The 18,234-nt window shown below is 41.3% G+C and overlaps 2 protein-coding genes across 5 annotated transcripts; one reads left to right on the top strand and one right to left on the bottom strand.

Annotated features, from left to right (window-relative positions):
* The first annotated feature begins 312 nt into the window (after positions 1 to 312).
* Positions 313 to 14,632, top strand: ergic3 (ERGIC and golgi 3). Of its 4 annotated transcripts, none has more exons than XR_014598282.1 (15): positions 313 to 476; positions 1,753 to 1,823; positions 2,872 to 2,959; positions 3,041 to 3,160; positions 3,697 to 3,793; positions 3,919 to 4,084; positions 4,560 to 4,617; positions 6,691 to 6,705; positions 7,055 to 7,086; positions 7,329 to 7,425; positions 9,930 to 9,994; positions 10,248 to 10,384; positions 10,644 to 10,699; positions 10,795 to 14,459; positions 14,501 to 14,632. XR_014598282.1 is itself a non-coding variant. In XM_084026530.1 (14 exons), exons 1-14 carry the CDS (start codon positions 389 to 391, stop codon positions 10,872 to 10,874), a joined length of 1,170 nt encoding a protein of 389 aa, XP_083882656.1. In that variant the 5' UTR covers positions 313 to 388; the 3' UTR covers positions 10,875 to 14,632. The 4 variants fall into 4 exon arrangements, 2 of the variants coding, with proteins under 2 accessions (XP_083882656.1, XP_083882657.1); XR_014598283.1 differs by having other exon boundaries at positions 10,795 to 14,465; positions 14,501 to 14,524; XM_084026530.1 differs by having other exon boundaries at positions 10,795 to 14,632.
* romo1 (reactive oxygen species modulator 1) lies at positions 7,872 to 9,506 on the bottom strand. Its single transcript, XM_084026602.1, has 3 exons — positions 9,349 to 9,506; positions 8,484 to 8,614; positions 7,872 to 8,108 (listed from the first exon to the last, which is right to left on the bottom strand). Exons 2-3 carry the CDS (start codon positions 8,612 to 8,614, stop codon positions 8,000 to 8,002), a joined length of 240 nt encoding a protein of 79 aa, XP_083882728.1. The 5' UTR covers positions 9,349 to 9,506; the 3' UTR covers positions 7,872 to 7,999.
* Positions 14,633 to 18,234: the final 3,602 nt, after the last annotated feature.

Raw genomic sequence — 18,234 nt, 5'->3', positions numbered from 1 at the left:
TCACTGTAATGATGCAGCTGGTAACGATGGAGCTGATTTGAATCACTTTATATATTGGGTAGTTGATTATATTTTGTATTAATGATCTAAATCTGCGAAGTATGTGGTAATTACGTTTGCCAAATAAATGTAGTGGAGTATAAATTAGTAGAAAATACTCAAGTAAATAATTGATTACATTGAATAAATGTACTCAGTCACATTCCATCAGTGCTTTCTACTTTATTTTCTATTTCGTCAAAAAGGCTAAATTACGCGGCCGGCGGTGATTGGCTCAGGCGTGCCCGTGCGTGTCCCGGAAGTAAAAAAAGCGACGGGCTGCTATGTGTCTGGAGAGTCTGTTCGGCAGCGTTCGTGCTTAGCGGCGGTTATTTCTGCTTTAGGAAAAATGGACACGTTAAATAAACTGAAACAGTTTGACGCTTATCCCAAAACGCTGGAGGATTTCCGCGTGAAGACATGGGGAGGAGCGACCGGTGAGAGGCTTTAATTTACCCGAGCGGCAGCAGCCGTTCAGACATGGCTGTTAGCTGCCGCGGCTAACAACACGGCTAATTCACTCGTTCCTCCTTTTAAATTAAAACATACATAATATGAAACACAGCGGTCTTAACACGCTCGGGATAGCGCCGAGTGCGCAGCCCAGTAGACACATTCAATAGTTACAGTTCAGTCATAGAGCCGCTCACCAACCAGGCTAATGGTGTGTCTTTGAAATGAGGTGAAAAGCTCATTTTCATGGGTTTTAGCACGAAACTTCGATACAGAATACCAGTCATTGAACTTGTTTTAGCCCATTTGTTCTGTACAAACCACGAAAACGTTATAAACCATGTTACCGGGGCTTGGATGTTCGGGGTTTATTGAAGATAAGATGACATTTCATTTATCCCAAGAGGGAAATTAACATTTACTCATGTACTGTCCCTTCTGGTTTTTATATTGTTGTATTTTACGTGAGCATTTACATTGTCTGCTACTTTATAAGCTGTAGGCTAGTTGATTTGTATATTCAGATTAGTAATCCATACATCACAAGATATAATCAGCAAATAAATTCTTATGTATTATCATTGAAAACTACCCATCAGTGTATATAAGTTACCTGAAATGAGCTCCGCCTTTACCAGCTGCTGCATTACAGTCACGAACAGATTAATATATTGATTTTGATTGATTCTGAAATGGGACATTGTGCATAATGAGTACTTTATATATAGTAACGTTTTGAATGCAATGCTAGAGGATTTATATACTGTGATATTGGTGCTTTTAGTATATGGTGTTATGTATGATGTATGTACAGTTTTTGTAATATGAAGATTATACAGTATAAATACAATCCTATGAAGTATGTATGATAGAAATAGGAGAGAATGCCATGTTATTATGTTATGATATAAAATTACAATATTAACAGTATAGTAGTAATATAGTATTATGAAATAGTGCTACTACTTATACCACTGTAATGTTTCCTACCCGTCAAGCAGTCAATAGTTTCCATTTATTTCTGTATATGGTGTGAAAATTAAATAGTGGATTATTGAGACGTGTTTGCAGCGTCACAGCAAACGTAACCTGTTTTTTCTACATGAAATTTCATCATCAGTCATCATCATATGATGAAAAAAAAAACTTTAGATGATGAGCTGAGGGATTTTCAGGGAACTCTCGCTCCCAGAGGTTGAACCCAGATTTAAAATGACTCTTGTGACAGCTAACAAATGATCTTCTTCTGTGTCTCTTCAGTGACCATCATCAGCGGCGTCATCATGTTAATCCTGTTCATCTCTGAGCTGCAGTACTATCTCACCAAAGAGGTCAGTTCATCCACATCGCCCAAGCAAAATTAAGTTAACACTTAACGCAACATAACGTGTGTCTGCGGCCGAGAAGGAGTCTGGCGTGTGGAAATCTTCATATCGCTTCCTTTATTGATTATCCAAACTACCACAGTGTATCTGCAGGCCTCAAAGTACTTAAAAGCTTTGAATTATTTTCCTTAAAAATGCTATTATTATTACATATTTATATTATTGACTTATATACAGTTGGGAAGTGCTGACAAAAAATGTAAATTCATTAACTTAATAAATGATATAAGACCTTATTTTTCATTATTGGATCTCCAACTTTCTTGGTGAAAAACATGTTAAATAGTTGGCTATTAAATAGTCTTAAAATGAACTTTGAACACAGCATGAATCCTGTTAAACCAGTTTAATGTTTGAACGTGACAATACAATCTCATGGCATGGTCCATTTAGCAGCTTGTTCCCAGCTTTCGAGCGTATCGCATGTTCTTAATTGGCAGGTTGAACATTTTGTAGTCTTCTCATCCATATAGGACTAAAAGTTGAAATGTTGTTGCAGCTGTTTCCAAGATCAAGCATGTATTCTTTCTTTTCTCCAATTTTTGCAGACAGTCAAAGGTACGGATCAGTAAATTATAATTGTAATAAAATTAATAAATATTGATAAAAATAAAGGCAGGCTTTCAGCTTTTAGGGAGCACTTCCTGTCCGACTGGTCCCATGGCAAACAAGAGTCACAGCTGTTAAATCAACACTGTTCTTCACCGTTGTGTTGCTTGTCGTTGTTCATCACGATGCCTTTTTTGGTATTTTCTTGAGTATTTTCTTTTTACATTCATCTGACAATGCAGCTAGTGACTGTTACAGCGCTGCTTACAAATATATTTTAGCATGTTCGCTCCAATTAAGTAAAATCAAGAACAGAAATTCACAAAGCTGTTGCAGCAACATGCTATGTCGCTAATAAGAGCGCAGCATTTACGACGGTGCATCAGTGTCGGACATGTTTGTGTTTCCACTGAATGAGCTCACCTTGCCGTTTTGTTCTCTGCAGGTTCACCCCGAGCTTTACGTCGACACGTCGCGAGGAGACAAGCTGAAAATCAACATCGATATCATTTTCCCTCACATGCCCTGCGCATGTAAGTAGCGCCGCCGTCACCTCGCTGCCTCGGCGACCCATGCAAATGACGACATGCTAATCGTAGTTCACTTCCTCTCAGATCTCAGCATAGATGCGATGGACGTGGCGGGCGAGCAGCAGCTGGACGTCGAACACAATCTGTTCAAACTGCGGTTGGACACAGACCTGAAACCCGTCACGCTCGAGGCAGATAAACACGGTAAACTTTGACTTTACTCTGATATTTGACCTCCTCACTCTGACTCCTCTTTGTGGACATATAAAAAAAAAAAAAAAACCTTCAAGGGAACTTTGAGCAGCAACTGTTTGCTCTTTTGTTATGGTAAATAGTGGGGTAAAAGCAGCTCACTCCACGGTGGCATAACTGGATCATTTGGGTGTTTTTAAATTAAACGAAATGCTCGTGAAAACGACACTCACAATAATTTGATTGTGGTGAATTTTGTCACACAAGTGACTTGAAAAAGCTGATGAGCTCACAAAATAAGTGAAAATGGAGCCTGATTTGGAGTCTCCACAGTCCAAATATGGCCCCTTCCTTCAGTGGTTGCAAAGAAAATCCAAGATGTTGATGGACAAAATGCTGAACCCGAGGCTTCTAAACCGTAGTCCACCAACCAATGGGTGACGTCACCATGGCGACGGCCTCTTCTCATATACAGCCTGTGATGTCAGCCAGCACTACTTACTTCCTGCCGCTTAGGTTAAAGTAAATCGTTGTGTTTTTGTGTGTAGACCTGGGCATGGCCGACGACGGTGAGGTGTTTGACCCCAGTTCACTGGACCCAAACCGGTGTGAGAGCTGCTATGGAGCTGAGACCGAAGACCTCAAGTAATACACACACACACACACACACACACACACACACACACACAGGATTGGGCGATGTTTAATTGTGTGGTGCACCTTTTCTTTCTGTTTGTTTTCTGTTATTTACACTACTTGCGTGTGTGCAGATGCTGTAACACCTGCGACGATGTGCGGGAGGCGTACCGGCGGCGAGGCTGGGCGTTCAAGAGCGCCGACACCATCGAGCAGTGCAGGAGGGAGGGCTTCACACAGAAGATGCAGGAGCAGAAGAATGAAGGCTGCCAGGTTTACGGCTTCCTGGAGGTCAACAAGGTATTTCACGTCTTTATCGTCTGTATCTTGTTCTTCAACAAAGAGTAACGGCCTCGTTTCTGTCGTGAGGACATCCAGCATGTTGGGGGAAATGTTCAGAATAAACTTCTTAGAAGTGAAAATATAAAAATTCAGTACGTGTAATGCCTCAGCCAACAAAAAAGGCTGATAGTTTTTAATAGTTAGTTATTAATAGTTAGTTTCTACAAGGAACAGCCTGAACTATTTGCTGTCCTGTTTTTTTGGTTAGTAATTTGATTACTGGAGTTTTTTACTCAGTATTTGCACTTGTTGTAATTTGCGTGTTTTTACTTCTTTCCTAGTTTCTTCACTTTGTTGTAATGCTCTTTAGATTAACACAGCCTCTGTCTTTGTCCTTGAAATGTCTTGTGGTCTTTTTTTTTTACCCCCACTGTGGCAGTTTTTTTCTATATGGATTATTTCTATTCACCATCTCTTCCTCTTTGTGTCTCAGGTTGCTGGAAATTTCCACTTTGCTCCAGGAAAAAGCTTCCAGCAGTCTCATGTCCACGGTACGACCTGCACTACATCCTCTCACGCACATTCACACAGAACCGTTCACAGGTTTTTGAACACCCTCATTAGACGACGTCCAGATAAACTGGATATTAAACGCGAGTGAAGCCTTTAAAAAGATAAACACTGATCATAGAGACCTGCTTGGATCTAAGACGTTTTATTGGTGAACACAACTATAAAGAAGAAACTCAATAAACTCAAATTAGTTAAAGTATTACTGTAATAATAATAATAGTAGTAATATTGAACTAAATTGTTGATTTTTATCACACCTTTCAAAAGCCTTTGGAGAACTTGGTCAGAAGCAGCGTTGTGAACCACGTGTAGGCGATTTAGGGACGTTTTTCTCAGGCGGGTTAAAAGAGAATCGTTTAATTCAGTCATCTAATTTTGAGATTCTCCCTTCATCAGGCCCTTTCTAGTCACATTTCACATCACATCAGTATACATTTATTAAATAATAAATAAAAATAAAGGGTGTACAGAAATGTTTGACTATTAAATGTGTTTAGCCGCCTCGGTTAACTCCTCCATTCATCGTAGATCCATGTGTCCATTAACAGCTCATCCATTAATTACAATGAATGGCTGCACACAATCAGTCCTGACTGCATTTTTCAGCAACAACAGGCTATTTTAACAGCAAGTTAAACACATGTGTGATTCATTCTGTTACACCTGTGTTCACCCTGCAGCGACAACATGGCAGCTTTGAAAAGGGCCTGTTAATCAGCCTGCTTTTAATGTTTGTGTGCAAAAAATGACACTTTGACATTTTAACAACATGAATTCTGGGTGAATCCTAAAGATGTTGGTTCACCGTATTTATATTATGCAGTTCAGTACAGTTGTGACTCACAGGTGATGGTTTAATTCATTCTGTCTTGTGGTACTTTTTCAAACATCGTATTATTAACTCTCCAGGTGATATTAAGAGTCCCGGTTGAGTCAAAGTTATCAAAATCAGGACTGGCATAGTTGATATATGTATCGCCAATACAGGATTTAGTAGTTTGTTCATTCATCTTCTGTTTGCTGCAGGGTTTCATTGCGTTTCACTGCAAACGGCAAATGAATTTAGTTGCAGAAGCCTCGATCTTTGGTTCTGCAGGCTTCAAAAAAATGATATCAATTATTTTGCACAAAAATGTCAGCAATGCAGAAATATTTGCACGTGTTTAAGAAGAAGTTTCTTCTTAAGAACGTTTGGTGAATGAGGCCTGTTGTCTTATTTTCCTCAGTGTTCGTCCATCTTTGTGTTTTTCTCTTATTTGTTTCTCTTTGATTGCCGTTAACTTCTTCTGTGCCGCCGTTGTGTCAGTTTTGTTCTTTCTTATTATCTTGAACTTCCTGTTTTGCCTGCCTACTAAAATTGTCCCTCATCTACACAAAAATAAACCAGAGCAGGAAATTAAATCTTCTTTAACAGCCACTTCAGCGGGAAAAGTGTGATAGTGTGAACAAAACTGTAGTTGGCTACTAAAACAGAGAACGTGGCCACGAAGAATCCCTCAGTTCAAACCTAAATCTAGTAGGTTGATTTAAAAATGAGCTAAATTAATCTGCATATGAAATTAATTTGTTTTGGCTAAGCAGCAGAAATAAGAGACAAGAATCACGTGTGCTGAGGATTTGACCGTAAATGAGGCTGCTGCTGAATGAAACGGGCCTCGTTCTGGTCCAGATGTCCCCCTTTTAGTCTGGACTGTTAAACACTTCATCATGTGTTTGGAGCTGCACCATCACCCTGACAGAAGTTATAAAATATATATATATATTTTCTTAATCTCATTTTCTTTGGCACAGAATAAAATATAATTCTCCTCTATTAAATGTAGCTACTGTTAATGTGAAATCTTGAGGCTGTTTTATAAGATAGTAATACTTTGAATCATGAGTATAAAAGCCTGAGGTAAGTTGTAAAAGCCACGTTGCTTTGTAGAGATATAAACCCTCAGCTTCGTCAGTGCTGTGCAGCTCCTACTGGCTCCCCCATCCTCATCAACATTACCTGGTCTGTTGTCTACCTGCATCCTTACAGTGACTCTTCTCTCTTCTTTCTGCAGTGCACGCTGTGGAAAGTAAGTCAATCTTTAATTAATGTTTTTATTTTTTATTTAAATACCTACGAGGAGACATGTTAGCGTAATGGAACGCACCCCTCTGGATGTGATGAGCAGCTACTAACTCTTGACGTGAACTTGTGTGTGACTGTCGGCTTCTGCTTTACTCGGCTGCCTTTCACCTTTAAACTAATCGGACAGCTGAGCCAATGGGCAGTAATCAATCCCAACCTGATCAATAACTCACGTCTCTCACTGAGCGTTACATTCAGATGCATCCACATTGCTTTCTCTTTACTTCATGTGTATTTGAAGTCTCTGTAGATAACAAGTCAAGTGATGGGACATGTTCTGTGTGTGTTTGCAGTTCACGACCTGCAGAGTTTCGGCTTAGACAACGTAAGTAAACTGACAACATGTTTAAGTTTCTGCAGCTGTCATGTTTATTATATAACAAATTAGTGTTTTCTTGTTGATAGTTTGTATCATTTTTGATGAAATCATGACCAAAACTTGAGTTGACTTTCAGGAGTTCAATATTGATAGTAAAACTATATGAAACAGGTCACTTGTTGCCAAAATATTGTAAACGGTTGTTGGAGTCCGTCAACTTCTAATTTTTCCGTCCGTCATTCCTGCAGATAAACATGACCCATCTGATAAAACACCTGTCGTTTGGTCAAGATTATCCCGGCATCGTGAACCCTCTGGACGAGACTGACGTCACGGCGCCACAAGGTCAGTCATCTCATCATTTTGCACTGACTCTGAACATTTCATGCACGTGAGGAGCGAGCAAGGGCTTTTATTTGCTGTATATTTGACTATTATTATAACTGTTCTTGAGTCAATGCACATTTGCACGGGCCCGTAACCTACAGATACACCATCATAATACAGCTCTAACTCGAGTTATTGCTTCAGCATCTGAGTTTAACCCGACTAGAACAATAGATTTGACCATCCAAACAAAACATTAACATTTGGACTAAACTTTAGGTTTTCTCAGATTTTGAGAGTGATGGCTTCTTTTTACAGCTGTATTTTGTCTGAGAATATATGCATTGTAAAGAGACACTGATGTAGAATCAAACAGTATAGAGGAAAAAAGGCGCTTTGTCTGCAGGTGGAGATAATTAGCTGTTGTGAAGGATGTCGGTAGACTCAGAAAGTGTAACCTTGAACCATTTGACAAATCGGAACGTTTATTGACAAAACTAGACTGGATGTTGAGAGTGTGACAACATTGAGCAGACAGAGTCCCATAGCTGTGTAGTCATGTGAAGGTAGAGGAGGTCGTCCCTCATCTTCCTCAGCAGCGGATGCCCATACCGATGGACATGAAGGTGCCAAACGTCCCACCGCTCTGCAACATGGTCTTCCCCACTCCTCCCATCAGCTCTCTGCCACGCATGCCCATCCTGGAGGCAGAAGAGACAGTTTATTTAGCGTCAACTGAAATGTTTGCAGATTTGTTTAAGTTAGTCATTCGTGTTCACGTTGGCCTGATTGGATCAGTTGATTTTAAAAACCAGCTAAATGCAGCAACAACACCACAACTGTTTGAGTTGCTGATAAAAAAAAATATATATATACGTGGGGAAACACAGCAACTATTTCAATTACTCTTCAGATCCATTTGTTCCGTTATATCACAAAATAAAGTAACCTCTGAATTTACCTTGCCCTATCATAAAACACACAAATGGGGGCAGTTGGGCTACACCAGCTGGTTTTAATGGAAACCAACCCACGTTCTCTCTAAAACAGCAGGATATTTTGTGGTGCACACCTACCTGAGACAGGAGAAAGTGCCAAACATGACGCCAGCCGCCATCCCCACTGCAAACCCCATCATGAAGCCCATCTTGACCCGCTCAAAACAGTTGGGCTGGGTCTGGCCATACGGACCTACAGCCACCGGCATCTGGAGAGGAAAGAGTGATGAATGACGCATGATGTCATAACACCAGGAACCACAATACTCAACAGATGTTAGCCAAAACCACATCCCAATCCAGTCTGGCAGGTGCACAATCGTGTGACAACAAATGGGATTATGCGAAGAAGCAAAGCCCCTGCTACGGAAGCCGTAGTTACAATTTGTTTGAGGATTTAACTCCCAGCCTGCCCTGCACAATATAAACTACCCATTTGACCTTTGCATCCAACGTGCTACTAGTCAAGTATTTTATTTATTATCTATCTGAACTGTCCATTCTGAGCTGACGAACCGAACCAGCCGCTAACGTTGCCTGAACCAAAAAGGATTCGGTTGTCAATCATTGACGTTAATCAGCATTTTAAATCGTGTCGCTAACGTGAGATTAGTGTTATTGCGTTAGCCGGTGAGCTAGGCTAACGTTAGCGAGCACAGTTATGTCAACGTGAAAATAAACAATTAACAGCTGGTTGTTTCATCGCAGCCTTTAAACCGTAACGACACAATACTCAGTTATAGATAATAATGTAAATTCTGTAAACGTCTCTCTTTTTCCGGCCCGGTAGTTTGTTGTGCTAGCTTAACGTTCCCTGCGAGGCTAACGTTGGTAACGGAACCTGTGGCCTTGACAGATGAACCCGGTACGATGTCACAGGCGAATAGTTCAGTTTTGCTGAACGCGTTTTTTTTCGCGAACATCCGTCTGGAATCGACCTTACCTTGAAGTGTTGTGGTTTTAAAATAAGGTGGTTTTCTGGTTTCTAACTGGTCTGTGATCGTAGTTTTGAGCGCAGCTGCGTTTAAATGTCTTTCTAGCAAAGCTCCATAACCGGAAGTCGGAAGGAGAAAAAGACAGAGGAAGCAGATAAAGAGGAGGAAAAAAACCTGGAGGAGAAAATGGAACAGTGCCATCGTGTGGCTTATTTCAGTACTGTTATTTATTTATTACAAGTAACAGTACTGAATTTAAAAACTTAAGTACAATTAAGTAAGTTAAAGTGTAACAACCATAGTCTGGCCTAATAATACTCCTGAATTTAAAATATTACTCAATTTAAGTAGAAATCCCACAATTTTGAAACTTCCTGGAGTTAAAGTCGCATGATATGAAAAATACTTGAGTAAAGTATGTTGAAATTGTAATGTTGGATAATACTCTTTGAACTGAAATTTGATTCCTTATTTTCTGTTGTTTGTTTGATCATCTACTACGCATTGTTATTGATCCATCGCCGATGATTTAACAACCGTGTGTGATTATTTTAGTTTTTACCAGGACTTCCTTTTCTCTCCCCCACAGCATCAATGATGTACCAGTACTTTGTGAAGATTGTTCCCACCATCTATGTGAAAACCGACGGAGAGGTGAGTTTATTTTACATTCACTCTCTCTCTTCCTCTTCGGACGTTTTAAAAAGACACATTGACCAAAAGTCATCCATTGAATTATTTGACAAAAGGTTGGTGCTTAAAGACAAAAACATAATTTTATATCATCTTCTCTTTTTCTAATCTTTTGTTGGCTCTCGTATTGAGATGACTTAAAAACACCGTAAAGCAAACATCCATTCATCATTTCCTAAAACACTGTTTTTTTTTGTATTTTGTGTCCTTGCAGGTGGTAAAAACAAACCAGTTCTCGGTCACCAGGCACGAGAAAGTGGCTAACGGGCTGATTGGAGACCAGGGCCTGCCGGGCGTGTTTGTTTTATATGAGCTGTCACCCATGATGGTTAAATTCACAGAGAAACACAGGTAGGGGCAGATATTATGCTAATGAGTTACTTGGTGACATCACGCCAGAAATGTCAAGATTTGAATGGAGGCGTTTGAAGCGGTTCAGGAGCAGAGTTTACGATGTAACAGTAAAGGAAAAGATATAGGTGGTCTTTAAGAAGGAAGCAGAGTTATGTCAATAAAATATAATATTGTTGAATGAACATTCTCTCTCTCTCTCTCTCTCTCTCTCTCTCTCTCTCTCTCTCTCTCTCTCTCTCTCTCTCTCTGTGTTCAGATCATTCACACACTTCCTAACGGGAGTTTGTGCCATTGTTGGAGGTGTATTTACAGGTCAGTCCCTCTATGAGACTTTACACATGTTACGCAATAAAACACTTCAATGAAACGCACTAAATCTGTGTCTCCCCGCTGCTCGTCTCCTGCAGTGGCCGGTCTGATCGACTCGCTCATCTACCACTCCGCTCGGGTCATCCAGAAGAAGATAGAGCTGGGCAAGACGTCCTAACGGCGCCCCCCGCTGGCCTCCAGGGTGCAAAGCAGACCCAGACACAGAGACGGAAAGGAGTTTGGAAACGGGAAGCAGGCGGTCTTATTCTCCTTCAGTCTTTCTGTCTGCTGCCGGGTTGAGTGAGGGAGAGAGAGGCAGAGAGGTTTTAAATCATCGGCCACCTCTGTCTCTCTTTTGGTTCTGGAGGAGTGTTGGAGAGGAATTTTGCTCTCCGCCATAAAATACGACGCCAACAGGACGAGAGTCAGAATCGGACGTCAACGGGAGACTTATTTTTGTGATTGAACTCGAGCGGAGAGGACCTCCTTCCCTCCTGTTTACGTCCTGCTTCGAGTGCCGAGTGCTCCTCCGAGCATCCAGAGGACGGGATGGAGACTTTTTAAAGGAATACGTCACCCAAAATGTCCGTGTGACCTGGACTCGCATTTCTTTCTCCAGAGTCGCAGACGAGAACGTTTTCTTATTGTCAACAAATCCAAGGGAAAAAGAACTGAATTGTGAATCCAACATCTGCTCTATCTTCCTCCTCAGTGCCATAGAGCTCCATTGTAATTCCATTGTAACGCTCACTAGAGCACCAGTAAAGAACCTGTCACAAACAGGGCAGCGATACCAGGAAGTATTTAGAGACGGACTGTGGGATTGTGGGATTTGTTGACAGCAAGAAGAAGAAAGGATTAACTTCTCTCCACGTGTCGTGCACTCTTTATGTTTTTAGAGCCAGGTTTAAGTGGAATCTGAAAGGAGAAGAAGAATATCAGTTTCTGTGAGTCTGATCTCCACTGACCGAAGCTCTCTGGGGATGTGAGGAAGGAATCATCCGGTATTCCGGGTTGAGAGTAACGATGAACATTTTGGGTGACGTGTTCCCTTAAAGAATTTCTGTGCAAAATAATATTTAAAAACAAGCTGATTTTCTGTTGAAACGGCGAAAAGTTATGAAGCTATTCAGGCGGATCTCTGTCCTCGGCCGCATTAAAGCCACTATGTGTACATTTGTTTTTTTTTTTTTAAAAAGAAGATACTTTCCAGATGCCCGTGTGGTTTCAGCCAGCTCATTGCGTCGCTGTGTGGAAGAGCACCTCACTCCGATCACAGCCGTTAAAGCTGCAGTTATAAAAATGATTCATATGTGTTTATATCTGCTCAAACTGTCACTTATCCTGACAGTAGAGTATGAATCCGATGATGACGGTGTTAACGATTCTACCGTGTCCGAGAGGAAACAACCAATCGGAGCGGAGTCTCTAACACACAGATTTTAATAAAAATCTATAATTTCCTCTTTATTTCAGACGGGGCACAATAAAACACTGATGAGGTCACAAGGTTTTCAGTTTACACAGATCGCTCGACGCAATACTCGTCTATTAGGCTGTGACAGTTTAAAGGCTCTGATTGACTCGTTTGTGAGCTCAGCGTTTGTGATTGAGAGATCTGAGCTATTTATGTTTTCAAATCGCTACACATAGTGGCTTTAAAATAAAGACATTCTAAAACCGAAATAATGACAAAAAGACTGGATGTAATGAGAAGTCGGTCGCCATGGGAGGCCATGGTCAAACCAATGAGCTGCAGCTAAATGTTTGCAGCCCCAAGCTTCAGCTGCAGCTCTCTGGGTTGGACTCTGAATATAAAGATATTTATTATTCTTTATATAAGTTAAATGCTCGGTTGCCACCAGGAAAGATGCAAATTCAGGCTCCGTTCCGGGAGGAAGGCACCTCCCTAATTGACTGAACCTTTTTCCCTCTGACTTTCCACTCAAGGCGATCGTGCAGCGATTCGGATAATTTAAATACTCACGATATGATTTCCGCTCTGTTTTGTTTCTTGTTCAGGAGTGTAAATGTATTGTATGGATGAATCCACCTCCGCCTCAGAGAACAGAAGGATAACCACTTGACATGATCAGTGTTGCACTGTGATTAACAAAAGTAGACTATTATTATTATAAATATGGGGAAAAGGGTCTGCTTCTATTCTGTTTTGTTCATTCCATGGGTTGGTCCACTTCGCCCCGTCAGACTGCTGTAAAGTGATATGCTTATGGCTTTGTTTGTTTTTGATGGTCTCTGTGGGAGGTGGGAATGTTAAAGGGTCGCCGCCTGCTCCACATGACCGTCCTCCCGCTGGGAGTCTTTCCAAAGTGTTATTCTCATCCAGAAACTGTCGGTTAATGACAGGGCCGACAGGAAGCTGCCGACCGCCAGAAAGACGGCGCGTGAGCGTCGGGTTTGACTTTATTCCTGACTCTCGTGTCCATTCGCCTTATGAGAGCCAGATGTTGTCGATCAGCCTCCCTCCCTTCTTCCCAAGCGACAGACCGAAACAGAGGCTGCCAGTTAGAAGACCACACTGGTGGTTTCGCATGATTTGACCTATTTACTACAAATCAGGCAAAGTTTATATGAAGACTTTTATACTGAGAAAATCACAGTCAGTTTTCTTTAGCAACATGTAGGAACGTTGTGCCAACCAACACTTGATTTATTGATTGATTTATTGATCAAGGACGATTGGAAATCCCTAAAAATATTTATCCAGAGACCAATGTGATGCCTTCATGTTTTTGTCAGACCAGCTTTCCAAAACCCAAAGATAGTCATCTGAAAAATAGAGACGGGCAGCAAACCTTCACACTCTAGTAGCTGGAACAAGCAGCATTGCACGTTTCTGCAAACCACAGATAGGCTGAATGTTGAAGTCGGAGCCAGTGACGCAGTGCAGCGAGTGACCGTTGTTGAAAGGACAGGCACATTGTGGGATGGATGAAACAAACAGGACTTTCACCGAGGCGGTTGTCATTTATCTACACTAGTTGTGTTGTTACGGTTCTTAGGTTATTTCAACACAAACCACAATGTATTTTCAAAACCGTAACCAAATGGGTTTGTTGCCTAAACCTGACTGATCAAAACGTTAACCATGTGACATTGTGCATTCCTGCAAGCGTGATGAGAGGCTGGAACAAACACGGGACTTTCACCAAGGAGACCCCTGTTGGTGTTCCATGTGAAACCCAAAAAAGGAAAACTTTGACTTTAAACTTCTTATGTGATCTTACACTACACTTTTAAAATAAGTCGCGTTAGTATAAATTATAAATAAATCTATTATTATAAATAAATCATATTAAAACGCGCAGAAATCCGCCATCAACTGCGGCGCCTTTTGATGAAGCGTGATTCTTTCTGTTGGTGTGGTGGTGGTTACTATGTTGTTCCCCGTCCTTCTGTTTCTGTCACAAACAAACAAACAAACAAAACTAGAACTAAACGTCCTGCCTGATGGAGGATTTAATCCCGACCGGACCAAACTCAACTCAAGTCGCTCAGTCGACGAAATGCAACGACGGACGTGGCTGACGTGTGACGCCATGTCGGGTCGGTCAAATAAACAATGAGTATTCTGGCTGTAAAGCTGATCACAAGTATGATAACTGTCCAATACTTCTTCTGTCTCTGTGTTTAAAAAAAAAAAAAGAAATCTGGGTGAAGTTTGATCATGAAAGTTATTGATGAGTAAATACGTTGGCGGGTGGTTGTTTGCACCTTTTTAACATCTAAATCAGTGGCAGGGGTGTGTGTGTGTGAGTGTGTGTGTGTGTGTGTGTGTGTGAGTGTGTGTGTGAGTGTGAGTGTGTGTGTGAGTGTGTGCACGGATGTGATCAGATGTGTGAGAGAGAAATGTATTTATATTTTGATTGTCCTCAAACAGTTTTTAAAATGAAAGAAAATAAATGTTGAATACACCAGCTCCAACTGTCTGCCTCCTCGTTACTTCAGTTTGAATTTGTTCGTGTCACGTTTAAAGGGACGACGTTAAACGCCGAGTTGGCGCTTCTCGATCTGACACGTCGTCACGCTTTGAGTGACGTGGGTTTAGAACGTTTGTACTCGCGGTTCAAAAGTTCTTAAGTTTCTCGGCCCACCACCGACAGCACGATGTCCTTATTGTTTCTGGGAGGATCTGGTATGTGTGATGTGACCAGAGAGGAAATCATCAACTTCCTGGAAAAACGCCTGCGGTTCACAAACAGGAAGTTCAATTCAACTTCTGATTCTTCTGCTGGAGGAATTTGATCTTCAGATGTTCCTTCATAAAATGATAAAAAAAAAAAAATGTCTGTTCTATTGAGTTCTTCTCCAAACTCTTCTGGTCTTTAATAATTAGCCAAATAACTCTTTTTTATATTGAATCTCCTGGGAAATTTAGTTTTTTTTCTTGCAGAACAACTTTATTTTCTTCAATCTCAACCACAACGTGCGGTAGGACCTTCTTCTCTAGTAAAATGTCCAGTTTCCAGGGCTTCTGTTATGATGTAGGCTCTGGTAAAAATGGGGGTCGTTATACTTTTAATAAATAGTATTCAATCAGCAGGTGAACATCTGTCCTCTGGCTTGTCTGTGATGTTTCTGATCTATTTCTGGTCAATCATCTCTGATGCTTCTTGCTTTGAACACTATTTGGCTCTTTTACCAGCAGGTGGCAGTATGAGTATTTAAATGTGGTTTGTATAGGTTTCTAAAGAACACACTGTCTCCTTTGTATTTTATACAAATGTGAAATCCACTGTATTCAGCCCGAGTTGAATATTTACAGCTCTGGCAGCAAAAAGCAGAGTTTTTTTTGTGTGTGTTTTAATATCATTGTATACGGACCCGGGTTTCACCTCTGACCCCCTCTCAGAAAATCCAATTTCCATTGTGGACACAATTGTTCCAGTTTAAATACAGGTCTACTCTGGGGAGCTTAGTCTGCCTCGGGGGTTTTGGACTAGAGTTAGGGTTGACATTTAATTTGAAGTTAGGATTGTGGTTTATTTAGATGGTGCAGAATTTAGACTTCTGGTTATGGTTGGAGTCAAACTTTAATTCGAGGTTTAAGGAGTTTTGAGGTTTAAAGAGGTTCAAGGAGGTTTTTGAGGTTTTGCTCAATTCAAAGCATCTCGAGGTGAAAACCTTCTAACATCCAAGCTCATACTTTACTTGTTGGGATGAATCTGGTGATGTTTCACACTTCTCTGCCTTTTCAAATAAAAATGACAACAGATGAGAACAAAATGTTCCGGTTTAGTATTTGATTTAGAAATCCAATTAACTGAGGTAACGTGACGTGAGGAATGTTACGCGTGAACGGAGCGCGTGGAGATCCTCGCTAGCAGACGAGCTGGAAGCTCTGATGGGAGTCTGAGCGTTATGGGCCCAGCTGCTCACAGTTACACTGATCTCAGAGCAGTGATCACCTGCAAGACAATTAGGACAACGAGCAGCTAAGGGTCCATAAAGAAGACCTAATTTCCATGATCCGGCTGGCTGTGGTTGCACGTTTATTTGCACACACATGAAGGTGGAATCATCTCACTCTCTGTGACAAAGCATGTTTCCAAGCTCATTGCCCAAAAATGACACACAGATCCAGATTACATATCCAGGTTCAGGTCACACGTCTCCCTTCAAGTTGTCACAATGCTGCTGATACAATACCTGGATTTCAATATTCAATATACCAAGCAATAATATAGGAATCTTCTTTTTCAAGCAGAACTTTTGAAAACCAAAGTTCTCAAATGTTAGTTGTAGAAAAACAGCATTTTTTTCTTTTACGTTATTCGGGAACTTTGTGATCAAAGACAGAAGGGTTTACGAGAACATTACATTTTATTTCCGTGTCACATCACAACAAAAGTAACTTCGGGGACACTTAAACACAGAGCAGGACTCGAACACGCTCAGGATTTTCAGAGACCCATTTCAGGTCCGATAGCCTTTTTCCATTTTACTTGACTGATGTTGATGATTCTGACTTCGGGCCGACATGCAGGAGTCGACTTTCACAGTGTGGAAACTTTGTTTCTTCTCTCCTGTATGTTGTATTTTTTGTGTTGGTGTGAATCATATAACTGGAAAGAACTGAGAACACGTTATCATGAATCTTCCTTTCACCCAACCTCACACACACACACACACACACACACACACACACACACACACACACACACACACACACACACACACACAGCTGATAGGGGAAAGTATGTACATATTTACCCTTCAAGCTGAGAGGGAGTTAAAGGTTTTTGTGAGTAGATCCAACTATGAATTGCAATTCTTAAACAGTCCGGGAAGATAGTGATGTTGTGTCGACCACAGACGAGATCACAGACGAGGTCACAGACGAGGTCACAGACGAGGTCACAGACGAGATCACAGACAAACCTCCCTGTGAGCCGGTTCATGAAGAAGGATGATGGATAGACGAGCACCAGGGGCGTCGGTGTGAAAGTGGGAATCGTTCCACAGTAACGTTGAATCTTATCTCGACTGTTTACACAGTCTTTCCAGTAATTTGTCCTGGGATGGCGTTCCCATGGATGGGAAAGTACTCCAGTCTTGCCAAAACATCTAACAGAAAAATTCAACAAATGCGTATTTTTCTGCATCATAACTCAGTAAGTGATGGAATGAGAATTTTCACAGGATATGAGAGACTCTGAGAAACTGTGGTTTAACTTTGGACAATTGTACTGGGAGTTAGTCATCATCATCATCATCATCATTGCCGATCATAGGTCGCTGGCAAGCACTCTCCAGGCTTCCCGGTTCTGGGCCCATATCTCCAGCTGACCCCATCCGTGTCGGGCCAGTCCTCTTCCAGACTGCCTCCAGGTCTCGCCTGGGGTTTCTTGGTCTCTTTTTCTTGTGGGTTCTAGGAGAGGAGGGTGCCTTGTGGTGCGTTGGAAGGCTTGTGGAGGGTATTAGGAGATAACGGCTACATTAATTAAGAATGGGAGGACACACTATGATCTGTTTCCATTTGTACAAAATAATCTCAGGGTCCATTTATCCAGCCCTTTTTGGTCTTTCATATATTTGCACCGTGACTTGCAGTCAGCAGCTGCACCTGTTTTCCTCATCGTTATAATATCAACGTGTAGCTCGATGGATATATCAGTACACTGTGGCAGTTGAATCTTGCTGCCAATTTACCCCCAGTGGCCAATTGCAGTACTGCAACTGAAAAAAGTCCCAAAAATATTTGACCAGAATGTATTTAAAGACGGACCACATGACCGCTCCCCAAAGGTGAAACCAATGACCTTGACCTTGAATTATGAAGCTAATAATTGAGTCCAGATGGATCCAGATCCAGTAAGGTTGCTGCTCTGGGTGCCGCTCTGCCGCTTGTGTTTCTCAGATCCACCCGTCGCTCCTCCGCAGTCCAAATATGGTCACTTCCTTCACTGGTTGCAAAAATTTCAAGATGGTGATGGCCAAAATGCCAAACTCTAGGCTTCAAAGCTGTAGTCCACAAACCAAAGTAAAAGTAGGGACAAGAAACAACTGAGAACCTG

This window comes from Eutrigla gurnardus (genome assembly GCF_963514095.1).
Source record: "Eutrigla gurnardus genome assembly, chromosome: 2".
NCBI lineage: Eukaryota > Metazoa > Chordata > Actinopteri > Perciformes > Triglidae > Eutrigla > Eutrigla gurnardus.
Note: the sequence above shows the minus strand (reverse complement) of the source record. Positions and strands in the feature narration are given on the sequence as shown.